We start from the raw sequence: 22,042 nt of genomic DNA, 5'->3' as shown, positions 1-22,042 counted from the left end.
CTTCGCCGTCTGTGTCTGGGGAAAGAAAAACTGCCCAAGACTTGAAGCCCAAAAGAAGAAGAAAAGAAGGGGGAAAAAAAAGTGATCCATGTAACGGTAGAGGTACGCACGGCTGCTACCGACATAGGATGGCGACCAGCCGCTGGCCATCGAAGTGAGGATGGCCTTCTTTTTCGGTCAACGGCGGCCAAGACGAAAAGAACGAACATTTCAGACAGCTTGAGAATGCGATATTGCTGCCGGCCTGAATTCGGCCGCAGGGGGCCTGCCAGATCCCCCCAATGGTGATACCCCTCGTTGTTCGGGAGGACAAACGTTGTTGTTCTTCCGAGAATTGCTTCTTCATCGGAACAACGAGCGGAAAAGCATCCCGTTTGAGCCGAAACAACAGTTTGCATCCATTGAAACGAACTGGCACTGCTCGTCTACGACCAATTCAAACAGTGAGTGGGTGGCAAGGTCTCACAGACTGTCTAAACTTGTCCCATAGAAGACTTAAAAAAGTTAGAAGAATTAGTATTCGGAAAGGGTTTCCGAGTGTATCCCCTGAGGAACGACGACGGGATTTCTTGGCCGTAGAGGAAGGTTTTTTTTTTTTTTTTTTTTTTGACGTGCTCCTACTCCTCAGGGGTGAAGTTGTTTGTGATGTTGAACGTCTTGCGGATCTACTCAGGGACAAAATCCAACGATCTTTTCCTGAGATACCCGCCGGTCGATGCTCAAGTCTAGGGAGTTAGCGCTCGCTCCATTTTGATGCAGTGGGAGAAAAGAACACTTACTCGGTGCTCTTCTTTGTGACTGTTGTTCCATTGAAGAGCACAAAAGAAAGTCCAGAGGTGAACCCGACAATGGATCATGGTTGAAGACTTGAAGTGCTCCTTGTCGCAAAAGGCGAGGTGGAAGATGATTTGGGAGGAAGAAAAGAGGCAAGAGCGTAGGAAGGAAAGAGGAGAGAATGAAGAGAAAGGAAGGTGGGACACAACTAGATGGATCATCCCACTTGAACTGGCTATCCCAAGCCGTTCGCTCGAGCAGCCAGTTTGGTGGTCCCCAAAAAGCCCAACTACCCCCACCGTCTTCATTACTCGCCTATCCCAACAACCACCCGCTCTTCCAACCTCCTAGCCAACCTGACCACCGGCTCATCCACTCCTCTCCAAAACACATCCGCCACCCAGATCACCAACGGTACCACGGCCAGACTGGCCAAGACAAACCCCGTGACGTACTGCTTATCCGTCTCCGTTCCTGTTACCCGAGTCCAGGTGAACTTCATCACGGTATACCCGAGGGTGTGAAGCACTGGACCGTGAACGAGGTAGATGGCGTAGGAAGTTTTGCCGAGATGCCGTGCGATGGAGGATTCAAAGAGTGTTTTGGGGTTTAGGATCGAAGAGAAGATGGGGACGGCGGTGGTCGGACCAGTGTTGGGGGAACACGAGCCGGCGACGGAAAGGGGGTGGGATGAGGAGCCGGAGGGGGAATCAGAGGAGGATGGATACCGGGAAACGGAGTAGACGAAGAGGACTGCCCCTATAGATTGATAAAAGCGGTAGTGTTCTGTCCACCAGTGAGGAATCAGGGAGGTGAGGGTTATCCACCCTGGGGTGAGGTGGGAGTATATGTCGGGTTGGGAGAGGAGGTAGAGGGAAACTACCAAGATGACTGTCGGGAAGAGGGTGATCCCGGCAGGGAGAGGTCTGCCAGCTGCTGCTGTTGTCGGCGGTGATGGAGTCGGTGGTTGGTGAGACTCGTGAGAAGTCTCGTCTCCGGACCCAACAATGGTCATGTTTGAGGATATATCAGGGCCTCTTGCCGTTGTCTCTTGCGGGTGTCGCTGGGGATGACGTCGCTGCTGCGGCATGACGTCTCCCGTCCTCGCTAACACCGGCTCAACAACCGGCAATACTCCTCCTCTTCCTCCGTTTCTCTCCGCAAAGCCCCCCTGAACTCTTTCTTCTTGCTCCCCTCTCGCCCGCATCTCCCTGATCACATCACTCTCCGCTAACACCATCCCCATCCAAAACAAACACATCTCCCACCTTTCCCACAAAAACGCAAACCCACACCATCCTAACACGAACCCCCTCCTAATCCCCCTATTCAACCTCGCCGTTCCCAGTATTGTCAAAAACAACACCATGGAAGCCCGAAATTCCACGGGGATCGTCCACAAATGGACATCAATCCCCGTCGACCCCGCAAACGCATCCCAATCCCACAGATGCACAAAGTTGAGCATGGCATATGTCCAATCAACGAACTGCTCCGTGGCGGACTCAAATCGCTCGTAGTGGATCTCCTGGACGTTTCTCAGAAAATTCTCGTCTGAAGCGAACTCGCGGTTCCATTCATAGACTCCGAGCCGGAGGAGGAGAACGATGAGGAAGGTCGAGATGGCGGGTGGGAGAAATAGCCGGAGACCGCGCCGGAAGACAAGCGAGGAGAGAGTTTCGAGGAGTTTGGAGTAGTTGCGCTCGTCAGCATGAGCTGTGGCAGAAGAACCGGATGAGCAAGAAGCCGAGTGGATAAGTTTAAGTGGTTTTAAGGATATGGCGTAGCCGGAGATGACGAAGAAGATACACACCATTGGTGGCCCGGAGTAAAAGAGCCGGATAATGGGAAGTTTGAGGAAATGGTAGTTGCTCCCTCCCGAGCCCCAGCCTTCGGCGATGACGAAGCATGTGTAGAAGTAGTGGCAGAGGAAGACGGAAAACGCAGCGATGCCGCGCATGCCGTCCAGATACGCCGTTGGGCTTAGAGTCCGAGGTTCCTCATCGTGTCTCTCCTTATCCTTTTTCTTCTGGTTCTCTGGTAATGTGGAACAAAAGGGGCGTCGTCTCCGAATGCGAGACTGGAGAAAGCTTGGGAGAAGGAAGAATGATGAGCGGAGCAAAAGAGGGCGTATTGGAGCGATTAGATGGGGTACATGATGCCTCGGATCTCGGGAAAAGAAGCCAATGTTAACTCTAGGTAACCAGCCGAAGATGGTGGAGTGGCGGCGCCGTTGGCGTTGAGGTGCACTCCCGACTTCTTGCTCCTCATGGCCAGAATTGGACTCGATGTCGGGAAAAAAGGCCTTGTCTGTGTCGAGTTTCAGACCCACGCTTGATGTCTCCTCAGCGTATGTATGATTCATGACTGCTCATCACTGGAGACGCTCAAGGAGCTAAAGCTCCTATAGCCCAGATAGGGAAGCCCCGAACCCTTTAGGCCGCGTTTGACCCTTGCTGCTGACCCATCCCTCAATAGGAGAAGCGGGGATGAGAAAGCAAAGTCTGCGCCGTATTCAACAAAGGTTAAGACGAGACATGAAGAAAACTTGGTGAATTTGGGAACTCCGAAGACTGGAGCACCCAAGTCACCAAGCCCTCTGATCAGTCGAACCCGATTGAAGTTGTGACTGTGTTGTCTAAAGACTGTTGGCTTGTGTCTGAGGGATATCGAGCGATTGTGTACTTACTATGGGCAAGTTTAGAATGGAGGCGATGTGTACGAAGAGGAGATCAGGATGTGGAAGTCTGGTCTGATGATGGAGAAAAAAAGAGGAGGACAAACGAACTCTAATGGTCAGGACCGGAAGTGCTTTTATACAAATTCTGGAAGTCTGAAAAGACCGTGCCCAACAGATCCAAAAGACCTTTGAATCGTGGCCAGAGTGATGCATGCCTTCTTTTCTTCCAGGCACCTAGTTATCGGCACACATGTCGTCCAGATTTCCGACGCATGTTTGCATGAGAGCAAGTGTTCTGTACCTATATTTTGAAATCCATGGCACCCGCAGAATACGCGAGGAAGCCTGGAGAGCACCAGCTTCTGTAGACACCATAACGGAGTTCGTGGAGTTCATCCGTAAACACCAGGGGTACAGTATCCCTTCAAGCGCTTCGGAGCATGTACTGCGAGTCGAGAAGGAGGATTGCCACTTGTGTTGTAATCGCAGAGATGGATAATACCCTGGAATCGTACTGCCACGACGTTTATATGCAATGACTCATTCAAGCGTCGTGCCTCTTCAACATTTGTCATGATTTTTGGGCATTTTCAAGGTGAGACCTGTCGGCAAGGCAGTACTTTATGAACTTGGGCCATACGTCTCAGCTGACCATTGCAGACTGAACGAAACTCATCCATGACCCAAACCTTAAGGCACTCAAGCTGCATCGCTGCATCTGTGTAACTACTATTGATGAAGCTGCCGGTTAGGCCCTGTTATCTAAAGACGTGTGGTCCAAGTTTATGCGATATGATGAAGTGGCACTGTGCAGTGTCAGGCTTTTGGTGGACTGGGGGGAAATGCATGAGTGGCGACTCGACCTCTGGGAGGTGCTCGAACAGATACCCAACTCAATACGCCGGGCATATGTGTGGGCAATGCACTCGCTGAATTTCCGGGAATCATTAGGAACTAAAAGGAGATAAATAGAATACCCGTCGGTGCCTGGCGGGAGGAACATGTGGTCGGCCAAGGGTTCCATGACCCCCAAGTTTCGATAACTCTTTCATTTCTCTTTCAACTTGAACCAAACAACAAACTTCTCATCAGCCAAATCTCTTCAGTAAACGAGTCACAGTTCCCGAATCTTTGTCAGGGATAGACGAAGTAAAGTGAGCCGGTAGCTGCCGGGAGAAGGACTTACCTGATCATCGGGTTTCTGTCATTGGTACACTCCCTATTAGTGTTCTTGCCACAACAGGGCTTCGTGAACTCTCTTGATGCTGTAACGGTAGATGCTAACGGATATGTAGGTCTGCGCACCCTGGAGAACTCATGGCAATCGTGGAAAGGTGTGGGATGACGTTTCGTTGACATCGAGAGATGGTTTTCCTAAAGAGACCCATGCACTGTTAATTGTGCAAGGAACATATGTGTTTCCAACTTGGCAATGGACAATGTTAGCGATTTGGTGTTTTATGAGTATGTGAAGCGATCGTTCGTCCAGTTCAAGGCTTAGAAGACGATGCAAAGTTCGTATGAAAGAGGTGCGTTTATTGGTATGTACTCCTTTTACGTGCTCGTGCATCATGACCCATCCCGTCATGAACTTTTTAAACCCGAAACCCGAATTAAACTCTATAACCTGGTATAAGAAAACATAAGAAACGCCGTAAACACCCTGCGCCAGCCATTGCATTGACTCCTGCCCTTATGTTGACAAAATTATGTGGAGAGCCAGTCAAGGAACTCGGGAACGAAGTAGCTGATGATGATGGTGGCGCCAGCCCGGAGAATACCCTCGGTGGCTTCGAAGGCCATAGCCTTGAGATCGAAAACACCCGCCTTTGCAGCGGCGTGGATCATGGCGAATTCACCGCTGACCTGGTAGGCAGCAACGGGCAAGTCCTTTCCGAGCTCCTTGGCGTCACTGATAATGTCCAGGTACTGGCTTGCGGGCTTGACCATGATGATATCGGCACCCTCGTTGATGTCACGAACAATGGCACGACGAGCCAAACCACGGCCTCCAGGAGGCAGCTGGTAGCACTTGCGGTCGCCAAACGAAGGGCATGAGCCGGCAGCGTCACGGAAGGGGCCGTAAAGGCAGCCGGAGAACTTGGCGGCGTACGACATGAGCGTCACACGGTGGACAATACCCTCTTCGATGAGCTTGAGCTTGATGGCACGAATGCGACCGTCGTTCATGTCGGAAGGAGCAACGCAGTGGGCACCGGCCTTGGCGTAGGCAAGAGCAACGTCCGAGATGCGATCGACCGACAATTGGTTGTTGAGACTGCCGTCATCGCGCAAAATACCGCAGTGACCATGGGAAGTGTACTCGCACAAGCAGACGTCGACAGTGATGTATAGCTGGGGGAATCTTTGCCTCAGCAGGCGGATGCTGCGGATGACGGGACCCTCGGGATCATCGGCAGCGGTTCCCAGCGCATCCTTGGTACCGGGCTTAAGAGGGACGCCAAAGAGAATGACGGAGCGAAGGCCCTTGTGGACGAGCGGCTCGAGGAAGGGAACGAGTCTGTTGATGCCGCGGCGATACTGGTTCGGGAGAGAAGGAATCAGAACCTCTTCATCGTCGTTATCGGAAACGAATAGGGGATAGATGAGCATGGACTGTTTGAAAAGGCGATTAGTTAGCGACCAAGAGTCATCAGACAGACAAGAGAGGCGATGGGAAGCGCACCTTTGTTAGTTGACGCTCGGCCTGCCACGAACGGGCAAGAGGATGGGCATAACCGCCATGGAGCTGGCTGGAGATATCGCCGGAGATGCTGACGCTGGTGGCGGCGGTGCTGGCATAAGACATGGCGCGGGAAATGTGGGATGTGCGAGAAGCGCGGTCGTCGATGGTAGAGACTGAAGCGTCACCGCGGCGCCTGGGCGCATTGGGGTCCCGGAGGGAGAGGTCTTGTACAAGGCTGGAGAAAGACATGGTGTCGTCTGAAAGTGGATTCGAGGCAGAAGTTGAGCCCGACTATTGTTCTTGCTGATGCTCTCGAAAGTGCCTCGCGGGAGAGGATAAAGGATGTTATTGTTGGTGTAGGTAGTGGTGACCGTTATAAATACGTTGCTTAGGATAAATCAACCGTAGCCCAACCTGGCCAATGAAAAGAGTGTATTCGTACGCGGCGGTAGCGTTGACACTCTCGGAACGTGCAGTGGCGGGCGGACAGGCCGGGGAAAGATAGGTCGTGCCGCTGGCTGCTCAGTGTCTGGACTGCTGTAACCTTCTCTTCTTGTTTGCCGACCCGAGGTTCGAAGTGGATAATTTCGGATTCGGGAATACAGCGACAGCAATGGAGTTGCAGTTCCCGCCTGTTTAGGGTCAATCTGGAGATTATCACGGAGGCGTGTCCCCTCTCGAAAGTGAAGTGTGGGCGAAGTAGAGTCGGGTGCTTGGGATATCCGTAACGGATACCTATAACCTCTCAGTGTGGATGAAGGCGCTTTGCTTTGTTCCTCACCTGGGACTTTGCTTTTCCCGCTTCGGCATTCGGAGAAGTGCTTGCCTCTTTCCAAATCCAGCGGCCATTCGCCAATCAGATCTGGAGGATTTCCAAAAGAGTGGATGCCAGTCCGTGCGTCTACCGCACCACCTCCTCGCACGTCCACTCCTCCCAAACATTGACTTCAAGTTCTTGTCGCCCGTTCGATTTTTCGCGGATCCTGCTGACCTTGCAGTGCTGACATTCGGAACGGCGCAAGCGACGACCTAAGCACGTGCAAGGGGCTACTCTGCTGACGTAATCACTCCATCTCTTTCAACGACAAACGAATTGCAACTCCGCAAAGACACACCTGCCAAGAGCTACCTGATCGTTTGAAGACAACATCAGTTGACCATGATAGAGTCCGCCTCTGAAGACACGAAGTTCTTACGCTTGAAGGATTCCCATGGATCTGTGGGCTCCAGTGAGCATTTTCTGGAGTCGTTCGAGAAATACTGAATATCCGAGCAGATGTTCATGAGTGACACCGCTTCCTTCACTGCTCGATAATGCGGGTAGTAGGCGGTTCAGACTCGTCCTGAATGCAAGGTCTTGAGTCGTTACATTTGAACATAACGGCATGCTTCAAACCATCTATAGGTATACTATGGGGAACAGGCAGATTCAGCTCACGGGGACGCTTGAAACGCTGGGGGAAGAATCTGCGATTGTTCTCATCCTGTCGTCTTGATCGAACAAGTCTGTTTCTCGCATGACAAGATTCATTGCTCACCAGTCTCAACCTTTTGGATTAAGACGAACCTGTCATTCAATGTACGGCTGTTTGCATCTACCTCTGATGTTTTAGCTTGCCAGAAGTGCAACTTTTCCCGAGCACGCTTGGTAACATCGCCTAGATATATAGGAACTATGTCCGTGACGACCCCCTATACTGGTTGATGGCCATTCCTGCCTTCGCTAGCCAACCGCCTATAAAATCTATCTCAACTGAATGTTCGACGTCCGATCTTTCTCGTCCTGTGTCGGCCGGTTTGTGTTCATCCTCGAGTGAGTGTCTGTCATCGGATTGACGATGAGTTCCACTTGATTAACTCTTGATCAGATAAGATGGGTGCTTTGTAGTCTCGGCTCACACTTGGCCATCAAGGTTCCGTCCAAGAAACAAGGCCTCGTACCAAAAAGCTCTCTGCATACCTACCTAGTAGTAGCTCATCGGATCCCAAGATTGCCCTCGTCACGAGTCGGCATCAAGGAGGAAGGAACGCAAGTGGAAGTTGCAAGTACGCCTGCCGTGACGACCGATCGAAGGAGATGCACCTACCTCCCGTCGTTGCGGCCCACGTTTTCCCATCTCTGAGGGACCTACCTCTACCTCTAAGATGTAGTTGATTGTTTCGGACCCGAACACTCTTTCATCTGAACACGTACGGCTCGAAACATGCCCCGAGCCCACCACCTTCCCCTAGAGTCCAGCAATCGCCGTTTGGTCCGATGATGTGCGGCGCCGAACTCGAGTGTTTCTTGGCTGAAATTTCAAGACATCGTGACTGATTTCATTCTGCAGGCAGCACTTGCTTCCCAGGTTCACTTCCGCTCCCCTCCTTCCAACCTTTCCCGTTACAACCCACGAACCTTCACCAGCACCAGTCACTTGCTCATTTCCCGTTGACCCCTTGAGGCATCTCCAACCTCAACCTGGCGCGCATTGGCAGTCATTCTTCATGCAATTGCTCGTCACCTGGTCTAGAACAGGCAGGGAGAGCGACATGCCCCAGGCAACAGACCTGATTTTGTAAGCCTCTGATTTCCGCCGCAGCCATCGCCGCCTTGACGCCAGCATTGAGTCGGCGACACTGACCTTGTTGCAGTTGAATTATCCGTCCCAGTGATTTAAAGTGCCCGAACAACAACAGTGTGCCGCTGCTTCAACCCAAATCTGATCCATTTCGGTGCCCGTCTTGGGCCCAGCCACTCCTTCACCCCAAACCAAGTTTTCGCTCATCCAATTTCCAGACCTCAAAAAACCTCAAAGCAAACACAATCTCGTGGCATAGTCAGCAACGAGAATGACTTCTACCACGGTAACATACTCCAAAAAAAAATCTCTTCTTTCTTTCATGCAGCGCCGTCCTGACACCACAATGCCTTCGCGGCGCAGAACCATGAGCACCGGTACGTCCAAGTTCTTTCTTCCACTAAGACAGCAAACAATAAAACAAACCCGACCAGCAGCCCACGTATCTTGCGCTTTCACTGCCGCAAAGCCCAAAGGCCTTGTTCTAATCACGCTTGCAGTATTCATTGATACCTCCAACCAAGAAGATCCCACCATCCGTCTTCTGGAAACACAGTCTCAAGGGACCAGTCAAGGCACCTCCAACAATCGCAATCGCACTAGCATCGACGAGATGGCCAGCGCGCTTCTTGAAGATACAGTCATGACCTCCGCCATGGAGTCGCCGATCGACCAGGCCCCTTACGTTGCCCCGGACGAGACGGCATGCACCATTACTCGTGTGTATCCGCATCCCATCCACAACACCGGCATAGTTGGCGATGCTGTTTTAGAGGCTGGAGTGGAGGAGGCGCCCGCCGCTAATCGAAAGATTCGCCAGCGACCGGTTCCTGTCGTGCGACCCTCGCCCAGCCTACCCAGAAGGTCGTCGAGACGCCGATCCACTCGCCAGCGACCATCTCCTCTAGCTCCTCCCCGCTGTGACTACGTCAAGGGGCTCCCAAAGTCGAGCACCGGCGCTCTGAATCCCCTGGCGATGCACCCGCCCAACAGTAGGATGACCAAGCTGCCTGCATCGGCAACAATGCCGTTGACAAATCTTCACGAACAGCCCAACGCTGCCCCAGCGACCTCCAGCAAGCCAGTGGGTCTTGACGCTTCAGAGATTGCCGAGAAGATCGAAAAGATGTTAGCCGCTACCCAGGCACTCAAGTCAGAGCCACAGCCTGCACAACCTACAACCGCCATTCCCTCCAGCAGCACGTCTTCAAAAGTGTCTCGCCTCGTCAAACAGAACGGCCTTTTCAAAAAGGTTTCTCACGCGCTTTCCGAACGGCGGCTCTTTCCCAAAAATCAGTCCAAGGACTCCAAAGTACAAAACATCGAGGAAGAGGAGGATGAAGCAGAAGTCGTGGCACCAGGTGGCGTTGCAGGGAAGAGGTCAGGTCTTAAGTCGATCGAACTACGCCTTAATGAGGGTGTGAACTTGAACAAAGACAAGGTTCAGAAGATCTTTGGCGGAAAAGTTCATCGCAAGCCCGTTTTCATGGAAGGCAAGTTCTTACGCGCTCGTAGGTCGCTGGATGATCCTTTTGCGTCTCCAAGTTCACTCCGACGACCTCTTACCGAGTTCGAAACCCGTCTTCGGGGAGGCTCCGTGGACGACTCTGTGTTGCCGCCTCTTTCATCCCAAAATCCATTCGAATCGGAAAGGGTGATGGAGAGCAGCTTGGACTCGCTACTGCCGTCTACTCCCATTGCCTCGTCAACACCTCGAAGGGGCTACAAGCGTACTTCGTCGCCCAGCGAGAGTCCTACCAAGAAATGTCGTGGCGGTCTGCGAAGCCGGAGCATTGATGTGGATGCTAGTTTACCAATGGGCCTGGGCCTTGACAGTGAGCAGTCCAAGAAGCACCCCTTGGCTTTGTCTCCTGGACTTGCTAGTATCTTCTCATACGTCCCAGTCGTGGACGATGTCGAGAGAAAGAAACATCCTTCTCCTGCTAAGCGTGACTTGGAGCTCATGACCATCGAGTTCCGCACGCAATATCCGGATGTACCATTGGGCCGTGCGGCTGAGCAAGACGAGCTGGACGAGCTTGCTCGTAGTACGCTCCTCTTGCCGGACTACGACTCCGATCACAAAAACCGGTACCTTCGTCCATCTTGCACCAGCCGCTCGACCAGCAACCGATCCGGGGAGAGTACAGAAGATGATGAGGGAACGGTACCCTTGCTTAGACCTGGTCGACCTCGGCCGCTGTACACCGCGCCGGTGCGCAAAGCGATCGTCAAACCTGTCGGCATCACTCGTTCGCGGACAGACTCGCAGCTTACCTTGAACCCTCATCTTCGACATATGGAGACTGATGAGCTCCAGATGGGTTCTCCCGCCATTGAGCATGGTTATAGACCTCTCGATTCTCAAGAGGTCTTTTGAGACGAAGAGGCTTAGGGTTATGGTCATGAGGATTACGACCTTTGCCACGATTTTACGTCTTTTGTTTGGATGTTGTATGATACCCATGATCCAGCTCGGTCATCCTATCTTCGGTATTGCAGTTCTAGAATTTTTTCTTTTTCCCGCGACCACAACCAACTCATGGCGGTTGTGTTCGTCTTTTCCTTTAACCTACAAATGTTTTAATGGCCTTCGGCTGGCTTTCCAGTTCGTCAGAGTACCTAGACTTGGAAGCAAAGAATTGGGACTTTGGCGTCGTCGTTTCAAAGAGCACATAGACTGCACTGCGATCTACAGATTCTATATCGTTGGTGCAAAGTCTTTTTCGGTTTCTCTGGCTGATGTACATACCTGCAGCCTTACTTTACTATATTTCAGTTTGGTCACTTGAACGTAGCATAAGTTCCCTCCAATCTAATACTTAATAAGCATACTATCATGATGGACCAGCCACGATTAGTGCAGTGATGTTGATGGATATATGCAGGGTCTTGTGTAATCGTTGTATAGCTCATGTGCATGTGTCTATAGTCAGGCAACTCATCCCACTGTTTGATATGTTGTATTAAGTTTCATCTGTGCATTCAAGGGTATCTCTCTCTGCTTCTGCCCCCACATACAAGTACACGTAATCATCAAAACAAAAGAAAGACACATTACAAAACTAACTGTACAACAATCCTACAACTCCCCGCTCCCTACTCAACCGTCAATACTCAATACTGATTTCCCCTTTAATAATGTCTCCTCCTCCCCCGTCCATCCGTCCCCCGCATCCTCCTCGTCCCCGCAGCCTTCTGTCCCGGCCTTCCCGTAATGCTCCCCTTGATCTTCATCAGCGCCCCGCTGATCTTATCACCGAGACTCGTCTTGCGCTTTTGGTGGTGATGAACGGCGGCTGTGGTTCCCATGGTGGTAGCAGCGGGGGCAACCATTCCTTGTCCGTGGTGCCTCTTGCGGCCATAACCGCGGCGGCGGGTGGTGTGGGTGGTGTGAGTGGTCGTCATGGGTGTGGTGTGGTGAACGCGACGGCGGCTGAAGAGGCCGGAGCCCATGGGACGGGTGGTCCTGGTGCTGGTCATGGGGGCGTGGGCACGACGGCGGCCGAACATCTTGTTTTTTTTTTCTTTTCTTTATTGGTTTTGGGGTTGAGGTTGAGGTGATTTGTGTTTGGAATTGGGTTGTTTGTGTGTGGAGGTAATGGGCAAGTATTGACTCTTGAACTTTTGGTTTGTGGAAGTCTTTATGTTTGTGAATGTAGCTTGATTTGATGATGTTGATGCTGATGAGATGGAACCAAATCTGGAAATAGGTGAAGCAAGGCCGAGTTATATAGCCGATGATTTATCTCAAAGTTGGTTATTTTCTTGGTATGGTAGTCAAATCGGACGTCATCCCTTCTTTGCAGTCTGTAGTGGGTGGTGGTCATGGTCATGAGGTTTTCGAAGATCCCGTCAAGTCCCATCCCGCTTTCTCGTTTTCGTTGATTGTCGTCCCGCTGTTACACAACCTCCTTCAACTTCCACCTACGTAGCCACACACTACAAAATGACGACGCCAGGCTGTTCAGTCAACACCAACAGATACCACACTATACGAAGTGATATCCAACATCCAATACCTAACTAGCCAAGCGATTACTCTACTTTCTCACCATCCCACTCACACTGACACAGCCACATCTGAGTGGCCTGACGGTCCTTGGCCTACCTGGCCACGCACTGGCTTCCCCTTGGCTTCGTTAACATGCCTTGAGGATGACATCAAGGGCGATAAAGAAGCTGATGTAGGTCCCCCATATCAAGGGACTTGGAAGATACCATGGCAGACTTGGCTTTTCAGGCCTCACATCCTATCAGTGTCCTCGAAGGGGTGGTGTGGATGGACCCTTTGGCGTTCGTCACTGCAGGACCCTTAGACCTGCACTTGCACATGCACCTGCGCCTATGCCTGTGACTTATTCATCATCACATCGCCTTTGATGGGTTGCGTATGTTCAAAGGCAGATCGGCAAAAAGACGTTGGAATGTGGTCAAGGGTCCCCCAAGTTCCAACATTCCGTCCCATACCTCTCTACCTCTTACACGCTTCCCACGTTGCACGCTAACGTCAGTGGCGTCATCCCGCTTGAGTCGCCTAAGTCGCCCGACATGGTTATTGGTTGCCCTATAACCAAGCGAAGCCAGGCCCTCTCTTTCAGGAAATTCAGGGTCCAACAGGGGTGGTTTACGTTGTAAGCGCTGTGGCCAATCGCGGTGGTTTACTTGGAAAGTCAAACCTGTTTGGGCGGCTCAATTCCAAGGTGATGTCACTTTGAAGGACGAGATGAAGTTGAGGTGAAATGGTGGTGAGGTGACGATGAACTGTTAGGTTTGTGGTAATAAAGATAGAGTGGTAGATGAGAAAAAAGTTGGAACGATGGGATGACAGCTGGAAAGGGTTGATTTAGGGTTGACAGGTCACGGTACTCGGGTAGGTACCATTGGGGAGTGTCGCTTGTCGCCTGCTCTGACTTCCGTCAATCACCTCTAGACATTACTCACTATGCTACAGTGTATCACTCTCTTTCATGGGGTCACGTAACGTCCGAGACGAGAGTCGTATAGTGTCTCATCAAAGACTCACCCCCCAAAATTCATACCCTCTAGTTGTTCGGGCTGCACCTCGCCTACACCTGCACCCTACACCTGCACCCACATCTTACTCTAATCCCCGCCTCCCATTCCCATTATTCCCCCCTCAAAACCCTCCCAATCCTTTCCACCTCCCCCTCACTCAACCCCAACACCCCCCTCACATACCCTTCCCATCCACCATACACCCTCTTAACCTCCCTCACAAAAGCCCTCCAACACTCCCTCTTCAAAGACACCAAATTCTCAAACCCCGGGCTCTCCACACTCCTGGCTCCAGCTCCCTTCATCGCAAACCCCAAAAGTTGCTCCCTCGCCAACTCCGTTCCGATCCGACTCAACATCCAATCCATCTCCACGTCCTCCTCACTCACCCCCGCCAAGCTTAGGAGCAATCCAGCAACCACACCGGTCCTATCCCGTCCCGCCGTGCAGTGGAATAATATCGGCTCCGGTTTTTGATTTTCAGGAGCATCTAACAGACTCCTTAACAAAGCACCAATAACCTCCTCATACCCCCGTAGAACGTCCATATACATCTTCACGTACCCCCTTTCTCCTTTGCCCTCGAGGAAATCGGCAAGATTAACGGTCGCTTCTTTTTCCGTGGCTTCCGCGGCGATCCAGTAGTTTTTTACCCCTGCAATCTCCGGGTCGGGGGCATGACTGTGTTCCCTTACGGAACGGATATCAAAGATCTTTTTGATGCCGAGCTGCTTTGCCAGTTGCGTCTTGGCAGCGTCGTTGAAGCCGCCATTGGGAAAGAAGCCGCCGGAGCGGTAGATGAGGCCTGGGCGAATTCCGACTTTGCGACCTTTGCCACTGGAGGAACTAGAAGATAAGGGGAGGAGGCCGAGGTCGCGCGTGTTAAAGGTGCCGGGGATGTAGAGGAAGGGTGGGGTGGCGAGGGCGGCAAAGATAGATTCTTTGGGGATGGGTTGGGTTACATCTGTTTCGGAGAGGGCAATGAGGTCGGCTTTGGAGAGGGTTGGGAGGGCCATCTTGGTGAGTTGGTTTGGTGATATTAATCAAGTGAACAGATGGAAGTCGATAAGCACGTTGCCGCCGGGAATCTCCTGTGATTTCTATGCAAGATGGTTGTCGTGATGGAGAGTAACACCGAGGAGAGAAATGACATGAGACTCTGTGTTTATTATTAATGCTTATCATTCAGGGGATCCTCCCACGCCTTGCAGGTTATATCACTTCTCACCGCCAATGATAGCAAACGCAGATCACGGAGGGAGGGAAGCACAGGATGTGAATTGAGGTCCTCACCAACCCCGCTACTTCCCCACAATCTCGGGACCGAGGCCGGGTACTAACCTCATACGGCAGCAAGTAAACAAACCATCTCATGATCCCCTGAAAAGTGGAGCCACCATCTGATGTCCATCCGAGCTCTAGTGTTTGATCATCCGAAAAGAGATTCGTCCAACGTTGCGATTTCCGGGGAAAATGTTGTTTTAAAGGATAACCATTCGCATGTTAGTATACGAAGGCGACCAAGGAATTTTTGCAACAGGGCTACCCGATCAAACTTCAACCCTGGCCTCATCGGACCAACAACGTTCAAACCTCTTTCCTTGCATGTCCGCTTGGGGAGCCTTCCAAGGGTCCCAATTCATCCAACTCAATTCTGTCGTTCCCATCCTCTTCCGAAGAAGTGATAAAATCAACCATGTCCTCGTCCTCCTCAGGGACAGGACGCTCAAGCACACTCCCGGTGTCTAAGTCAGAATGTGCTTTGAAGGAGAAACCATCCGATCCTGGAGGCACTGTAAGAGTAGTTGTTTGCTTACCAGCCCTCGCTGGTTCGGCATCAAACCGATAAAGACCAAACCTGTTTGGTGACGCGGTATCACCACGACTTGGGCCTGCTTCTTCCGGCTGAAGTGGCACACCTAGGTGCTTGTACATCGTGCGTTGGGATTGACCCTGCTTTCTCCTTCCCTTGCGACTACTGACTTTTCGTATCATCTTTGTTGTCCTTGCTCCAATGCCAGTGGCATTCTCAACAGCCATGCGCGCAGACTCAAGCGCTGCCCGATTCAAATGTGCGGCCGATTCGTCAATCAGCTTGTTCTTCTTCCGGATTTCGGTCCATCTTGTCATAGCGCCCAACTCCAGAATATTGACTCTTCGGAACTGGCTCGATGGATTTCCAGGAAGACGGGGACGCCAGATCTCTTCATCTGTCATGGTTACTGGAAGGGGTCTCCCAGCTTTAATTTCGATGATAGATTTGCGAATGCTTTCACGACGAATCTTCTGCCACTTCTCCATCTCGACTGTCTTGGAGCTTGGGATAATTTCGATTTCCTTGAAGCGAACAAGGACTGCAAGCAAAAGGACAGTCAACAGAAACAGCACGCCAGCGACGATGCCAGTTGCCTCTCGTTGACCGAGGTTTCGCTGTGCTCTTCCAGCTACAGTGGTTGCTAATGCCGCAAGAAGGAAGCCAAAGGTATGACAGACAGCAAACCCAGCAGCTATCCGCGGGTGTGACGAGTAGTTCGTGCGCTTGGGTTGCTTGTTCGAATACCCTCTGGGACGTCCAATCATACCCGGGAGTAGGTCGGAACAGTCGAAATTCTCCATGATGAGTCCGTTACATTCAGCTACTGCCAGGGCTGATATGGTACCCATCAGAGTAGCAAAAAGAACAGGCACAGGTACCGGTATGTGACCTCCAGCGGAAGACACCGTGTATGCCATGCCTAGAATCGGCAAAAGGGTGAGGAATATGGCGCGGCGAAGAAGATGTGACGTCCATGTAAACTTTTTGTCGAGAAGTGTGTCCATGTTAGACAGCTGAGGGTAGTTCCTGTGGCGAGAAAATATGTTCGCCTTCTGGAAAGGTATCGAGACCAGTGCGCCAATGGAGATAAACGCAACACAAAGGCCAACCAAAGGCGACCTGAGCCTGTAATCCTTGGACGTGAGCGAGCCAAGCAGACAGATGACGAGAATCACCTGCGCGTAGATCCACCCCACATATACGGCCATAATCATGAATCCGGGTTGTCGAAGCATTTCCAGTGATAGCAAGATACCGTGCTAGACTTCCTGCCACCACCAGGTCGGACCATCTTTCACCCGATGCATCATGACTTCCCCACGAGCGACTCTCCGTGACACCTGTTTACCGTCCTTGACTTCCGCCACAGATCGTCTGAAAGGAGAGCGTCGGACTTCCGGGCATACAACATTTAGAAGAAGCACGACAGCTATCATCATGATGCTGACGTAGAAACCCCATGAGGGGTTGAAATTGTTGATGATCGCTGCTCCGATCAGGAATCCGATGCCAATGGACCCAGTAAAGCACCACGTCCACAGTCCCAGCCAAACGCCCATGCCGCCGCCGTGTCTTCTTACGTCAAACTTGTCGACTACCTCCTGATGTGGATTGCCGCTCATGAGCGAAGCCCCAAACAGATCTGTCAGCATGGAGTGGAAATTCATACTCGCAAACCCAAGAGTGAGCCCCATGAATCCGCGTGAGCCTAGCAGAGCCCACCTCCAAGTGCTCACATACGGTGACCGCCATGTGCTGACGGCAATAGCCTGGGGGAACAATAAAGGCATCGCTAGTATCAAACTTGACAGGATGTACGGCTTCCGACCGTGTAGCAACGGTAAAGGCCAAAAGAAAAAGGTGGGAATGGCCAAGCCCAAGTAGAAGAAGAAATTACCCAGGATAGCATAGTGATTGAGATCAGCTATCCAGTACTGGATGGATGGGACAAGCCCAGCATAGATGCCGATGACCATGCCGATGAACGCGGTGCTCAGACATGCGACTCCGGCAACGAACCTTTTACGGGCAGTAGACCAGTCTCGGGCTACTGGTTGTCGACGGTACGCTCGTGCCAGGCTAAAACCCTGGTAACCACGGAGGCTGACATGAGACCTTCCACGCAGATCAATGCGAGTATCTGGCGCGTCCCTTGGCTCCCCTTCCCCCAGGCCCCTTGAATCATCGCCATAAGTCCATGAAGCGGTTTGAAATTGCTGTGAACGGCCCCCGGTTGACGTGGCTGGTCCATCGAGCCCTTGATACTAGTCAATATATCGTTCAGAATGATTAGCTACACTGGATATTTACTAACCTGAAGCCGGAACCCTGCGTTTGAGTAATGTACGAACAACTGTGGAATCACTCTCGTCACCAGGGGTATCCATAGCACCATCAGCTTGTGGCCGCAGTGAACTGATATGGCGTAGAGGCCGTATCGCGCCAAAGCTACGGTAGCTTCTAAGTTTTAAAGCAACCCTCGGCAGACACCCGGACGGTGGCGGCGAGTCTGTACTGGCAGATGGACTGGCTGGGGTTTCTAATCTTGACGACTGCTTGGTCCTTAGGCCAATTGGCCCTGGAGCCGGGCCCTGCGCCGGAGGTTCTCCGCCTAGTTCTTCGTAGCGAGGGCCACCCAGAGTCGAATAGCTTGGTTTGATCTTTGGTTGCATCAGACTGGATTTTCTTTTTGGGATTTTGACTGCCACGTTCCTACTGTGCATTCCTGGAGCTGACCGGTAATGCTTCGGTTTCCGTATGTTATTTTCACTGCTATGATCTATTCCCAAGGCGCTTTCTACAGCAGTCCAGTAGTCAAAGTCGCCAACCTCATTCACCATAGACCCATTTTCGCTGGGAAAACTTTTGTGTACGCCGGGAGGTGTTGGCACATCGCAGTAAGCAAGCTCGTCAAGCTCATAGTAGTCTGGGCACTGGTGGTCAACTTCTCGTTGGGCGGTGACTGCTGCCAGCTCCATTGCTTCACTGAGAAGATTCTCCAGGTTGTTGACAGTACTTCGGAATTTCATGTCTATTGAGGCACCGGCTGTGGAATTCCTCAGCAGTGATCGAGGATACGCAGAGTCATAGTCGTCCAATAAGCGCTCATGCATTGAATCCTTGCGTGGGAGCTCAGTAAATTTTGTCTTGTAAGGCTGCGGTTGCTTGATAAGATCTCGTAGCCAGGCTCTTGTGCGGTTCAAGTTTCCCATGGCTGATGACGTTGCCGCTGGGTCTAACTTATTGTCTGATGGCACTGATATATGCTCAGCTACAGGATAAAGCTTTCCTTCGGGTGCTTTACCGAAATTAGTACGATCCGTGCTTCCCCTGAAATCAGGAGGGACAGTCGAAAAATCAGCCCTAGGTCGGTGTGGCAAGCCTTGCTTGGCCGGCGTAGCATTGTTGGCATCGTTGCTACCTTGCATTGACTCCCAGTATGCGACGAGCTCGGATGCTGATTTGTGTTTTGAGAATCCGCGCGGCGTCACTGCCTGGCCGATTGCAGAATCTTTTGAGCCATCGCCGTCATTGTATGGCTGCATCTCTGGTGTGAAGGAATAACCATAATGATGGTTCATGCGGCTGTCGGTGGACTTGAGGTGGCGAGGGGAATCCAGACAGGCTGAAATGATATTTGAAGTGTTCATTTCCCCATGAGAGGGTGTTATAGCCGCAAGGTGATGGCTCGCAACATCCACTTGAGCTTGCGTGTGGCCCATGGGACTCGGATCCCGTGAGGCAATGTAAGTCGCCAAGTCAAGCATTCCCTCTTGGTGGTACAAGGGCGGCAAGTTCGGCGATGGAACAGCTGTCAGTATCCCCTTCTGCCCGGTGAAATCGAATGCGCTAGACTTCGCGAGCTCCGCAACCGTTCGAACTTTTGGTTCTAAGCTGTGGCCATGCTGGTGGCGGCCTTTCGAAGTAACTGACAGTTCCTGAGACACTTGACTATCGGGCAATGTATGGTGGACAAAGTCACTGCTTGAGGGGTCCTGGTTTCCGCTCGTCTCTATCCATTCTTTGAGGGGGTAGAGGTTCTAGCTCTGTCCGGGCGGACCGTTGAGATTGTAAGAGGGGCCGGGCGGTTCTTCCTCATACGTTGCGCCATAGAAGTAATCACGCCCTGATTCTAGTGGTGAATCGAGATCATGGGTTGAAGAATCGAATGTGACTCGGAAGCTTGCGTTGCGCGGTACTCTAGAACTCAAGGGCGTAGTGTCCATGGGAGTGAAAGGATCTGCTTGGTGAACAGTTAGCGGGGTTGGGACAAAGATGACGTGTAGACGTACGTTTCCGAGGAGGAATCATGAATCTCATGTTGCCTGACTTGATGGTCATGTTCGGACTTGGAACCGAATCGAGATGTTCATACTTGGGAATCGAGTCACGATCCATCGAAGAGTACCGAGAATGCGAGATGTTGCTCAGTGTCTCCTGGTAGGCATTGTTACCCCTGAGACTAGGGAGAGACAGCTCCGAAGAGGGGGCGCGCTGGTATGGTGGCGGATCGATGGGCCCAGAGTATGGGTGCGCATCTCGAACGCGGTTCTTCTCGAAAGTAGACATGGCGGTTGTATACCACAGAGGATGAGACTGGCGGTTTGGTGCCAGAAGAGCTCTTCCGTGGGACGAACTCACACGGAACGATGTTAATCTGATATGGAGCCCGGTGTCTCGGGGTGTCGAAGGAAATCCAACCGTGATTTGAGGACAAGATGAGGACCAAGGTTAGGAGGTACGAGAAGTATAAGGAGACCTTGGCAAGAGCAGGAAAGACAACCAAGAGTACCAGGACCATGTAGGATAGAGATAAAGCCGAGGATGAAGGATGAAGTGAATGATGATGCGTCGTTAAGAATACGGAGACATTTGTTAGGTCAAGTGTCTCTAGGGAGTGGAGCGGAAGATGAAGAGAAAATAAAAAGGAAATGCCAAGAAGAGGAGCAGCCCAAAGGGACGGCTCTCATGAAAGAGTGAGCCATTGTAAATGAGCCCACAAGCACGGAAAAGACGGGACCGGTGTTGTGATGGTGTACTTCAAGGAAGGAGCGAGGCTCGTCGGATGTTTTATTCCGTGTGCTGCCAGTTTCGGGGAACTGAACAGAAAGAATGCAGGAGCACCCCTAAAACCTATAAGTATGCAGTGCCAGTGATGTTGTCGGATACTTGGTAGTGGTTCGGAAGGAAGACTCACCAGGCTTTGGTCACAGTGACACACTGCAAGTTCGAGTGAAAGAGCCCTACACTTCCACCGCAACTCCGAGTTCTCATATTTACCTGTAAACCCGAATGGTGGTATCTTAAATCCCTTTCACATATTTTGAATGCCTTTACCCTAAAACGCCACAGAATATTGCTCACATATGAGCACTCCACCCGTAAATGCCAACTTGCAAACAACGCAGTAATATGTCCTTTCCCAGTAATCCATTTTCCAGCCTTTCCCCCAGCGTACCATTACCCCTTCCTGATATGCCCGCAGCCATGCTCTTCCGCCACTCAAAGAAGCTCGAAATCGTCCAACTTGTCGCGGTACTTCATAATGTTCTGCTTGATCTTGCTGCCGACAGACCAAGTGACGAAGTCCTCCATACTTCTCGTCACCAGGAAAGCAGGATCACGGACCTCTTCGACACCCACACGGACATGGCCCTGCTCAATCATCTTGGTCGCTGCTTGCACGGTCTCGGCCATACGAAGTCTGGTCATGACGACGGGCAGTCGCCTCCTGGCAAAGGCCGAGACTGTGACCTGGTGCTCCACCTGCGACAGCTTTGACTTGGACTGTTATCGGACGTTAATAACTGCTCGAGTTGAACTTCGATACCGGAAGACATACCGAAAGAATTCCCATGTCGTAAAGCTTGTCGAGCAAAAGCTCCTCGTGCTTTCGCCTCACCTCGTTGTCTGGGGGGAGCAAACTGAGACGATGGGCGAGTTGGCGGAGGGACTGTGGCATATCATGTCAGTATGTCATGAACAGCTTCACATAGGGTTAGTTGATGACACTTACACCGCACATCCTGTTGTACTTGTGCTAGAAGGGGGTCAGTTGTCATGGTCCTTATGAAAAATCACTGTGAGCCTCATCCTTGATTGAATTAACATACATAGTCCTCGGGCTTCTGAATCATGTACCGTCTGTGTGACTGTTAGCAGATGTGCTCACACAAAAACCACTCAAAGCGAATGAGCGTACCTGGCGACATCGTGATCTCTGTGCTTGTTATCCGACTTGTAGTTGATGAAGTCGGTCTTCCGAAGAAGCTTCTGTTCCGCGTGCTTGAGCTTGCGGACCATGTTGGCAATTCGTTGTCTGTGTTACTGATGGTGTGTTATTCTAGTTGTGTTAAGGAGTGTGTCGTTGTAGAAAGGTATCAAAGACGCAGTATCAATCGGGCGGGTGTGGAGGCGATGAATGGTTCAGTATCGTAATCTGATAGTAGCAGCAGCTGCAGTACAAGTGGTGGTGGTGGTTCTGGCGTTGAACTTTTGCTGCAATG

At 51.6% G+C, this 22,042-nt stretch overlaps 7 protein-coding genes across 7 annotated transcripts; 1 reads left to right on the top strand and 6 right to left on the bottom strand.

The window, feature by feature from the left end:
• Nucleotides 1-585: 585 nt before the first annotated feature.
• B0T23DRAFT_329459 (acyltransferase family-domain-containing protein) lies at nucleotides 586-3,139 on the bottom strand (the record flags this gene model as incomplete). The annotated part of the gene is made up of 2 exons (XM_062835696.1): nucleotides 586-725; nucleotides 780-3,139. One exon carries the CDS (start codon nucleotides 3,137-3,139, stop codon nucleotides 1,082-1,084), a length of 2,058 nt encoding a protein of 685 aa, XP_062697022.1. The 3' UTR covers nucleotides 586-725; nucleotides 780-1,081.
• A 1,991-nt stretch (nucleotides 3,140-5,130) lies between these two features.
• Nucleotides 5,131-6,641, bottom strand: B0T23DRAFT_16585 (delta-aminolevulinic acid dehydratase). The gene is made up of 2 exons (XM_062832813.1): nucleotides 6,141-6,641; nucleotides 5,131-6,070 (listed from the first exon to the last, which is right to left on the bottom strand). The coding sequence occupies exons 1-2, from the start codon at nucleotides 6,387-6,389 to the stop codon at nucleotides 5,162-5,164; spliced, it is 1,158 nt and encodes a 385-aa protein (XP_062697021.1). The 5' UTR covers nucleotides 6,390-6,641; the 3' UTR covers nucleotides 5,131-5,161.
• A 2,406-nt stretch (nucleotides 6,642-9,047) lies between these two features.
• B0T23DRAFT_401001 (uncharacterized protein) lies at nucleotides 9,048-11,081 on the top strand (the record flags this gene model as incomplete). The annotated part of the gene is made up of 2 exons (XM_062838542.1): nucleotides 9,048-9,078; nucleotides 9,202-11,081. 2 exons carry the CDS (start codon nucleotides 9,048-9,050, stop codon nucleotides 11,079-11,081), a joined length of 1,911 nt encoding a protein of 636 aa, XP_062697020.1.
• Nucleotides 11,082-11,836: 755 nt separating this feature from the next.
• Nucleotides 11,837-12,214, bottom strand: B0T23DRAFT_391998 (uncharacterized protein; the record flags this gene model as incomplete). The annotated part of the gene is made up of 1 exon (XM_062837984.1): nucleotides 11,837-12,214. One exon carries the CDS (start codon nucleotides 12,212-12,214, stop codon nucleotides 11,837-11,839), a length of 378 nt encoding a protein of 125 aa, XP_062697019.1.
• Nucleotides 12,215-13,830: 1,616 nt separating this feature from the next.
• On the bottom strand, nucleotides 13,831-15,022 carry B0T23DRAFT_434519 (protein-tyrosine phosphatase-like protein; the record flags this gene model as incomplete). Its single annotated transcript, XM_062840499.1, has 1 exon — nucleotides 13,831-15,022. The coding sequence occupies exon 1, from the start codon at nucleotides 14,734-14,736 to the stop codon at nucleotides 13,831-13,833; it is 906 nt and encodes a 301-aa protein (XP_062697018.1). The 5' UTR covers nucleotides 14,737-15,022.
• Nucleotides 15,023-15,307: 285 nt separating this feature from the next.
• On the bottom strand, nucleotides 15,308-20,105 carry B0T23DRAFT_391996 (uncharacterized protein; the record flags this gene model as incomplete). The annotated part of the gene is made up of 6 exons (XM_062837983.1): nucleotides 15,308-15,504; nucleotides 15,538-16,795; nucleotides 16,943-17,793; nucleotides 17,851-19,557; nucleotides 19,597-19,776; nucleotides 19,829-20,105. 6 exons carry the CDS (start codon nucleotides 20,103-20,105, stop codon nucleotides 15,308-15,310), a joined length of 4,470 nt encoding a protein of 1,489 aa, XP_062697017.1.
• An 819-nt stretch (nucleotides 20,106-20,924) lies between these two features.
• Nucleotides 20,925-22,029, bottom strand: B0T23DRAFT_16491 (U3 small nucleolar ribonucleoprotein IMP3). The gene is made up of 5 exons (XM_062832794.1): nucleotides 21,739-22,029; nucleotides 21,650-21,680; nucleotides 21,553-21,576; nucleotides 21,379-21,489; nucleotides 20,925-21,323 (listed from the first exon to the last, which is right to left on the bottom strand). The coding sequence occupies exons 1-5, from the start codon at nucleotides 21,837-21,839 to the stop codon at nucleotides 21,039-21,041; spliced, it is 552 nt and encodes a 183-aa protein (XP_062697016.1). The 5' UTR covers nucleotides 21,840-22,029; the 3' UTR covers nucleotides 20,925-21,038.
• Nucleotides 22,030-22,042: the final 13 nt, after the last annotated feature.

Source organism: Neurospora hispaniola (genome assembly GCF_033458365.1).
Source record: "Neurospora hispaniola strain FGSC 10403 chromosome Unknown B0T23scaffold_1, whole genome shotgun sequence".
NCBI classification, from domain to species: domain Eukaryota; kingdom Fungi; phylum Ascomycota; class Sordariomycetes; order Sordariales; family Sordariaceae; genus Neurospora; species Neurospora hispaniola.
The sequence above is the reverse complement of the archived record's forward strand: the minus strand, read 5'-3'. Positions and strand labels throughout refer to the sequence as shown.

Excerpts from the sequence above, each read along its gene's own strand:
- B0T23DRAFT_16585 (XM_062832813.1), bottom strand. The coding sequence starts at position 6,389 with ATGTCTTTCTCCAGCCTTGTACAAGACCTCTCCCTCCGGGACCCCAAT. Across the intron at positions 6,071-6,140 it reads CCGAGCGTCAACTAACAAAG|TCCATGCTCATCTATCCCCT; the intron begins GTGCGCTTCCCA and ends CTTTTCAAACAG.
- B0T23DRAFT_16491 (XM_062832794.1), bottom strand. The coding sequence starts at position 21,839 with ATGGTCCGCAAGCTCAAGCACGCGGAACAGAAGCTTCTTCGGAAGACC. Across the intron at positions 21,681-21,738 it reads AGAGATCACGATGTCGCCAG|ACGGTACATGATTCAGAAGC; the intron begins GTACGCTCATTC and ends ACAGTCACACAG. Across the intron at positions 21,324-21,378 it reads ACGACATGGGAATTCTTTCG|TCCAAGTCAAAGCTGTCGCA; the intron begins GTATGTCTTCCG and ends GTCCGATAACAG.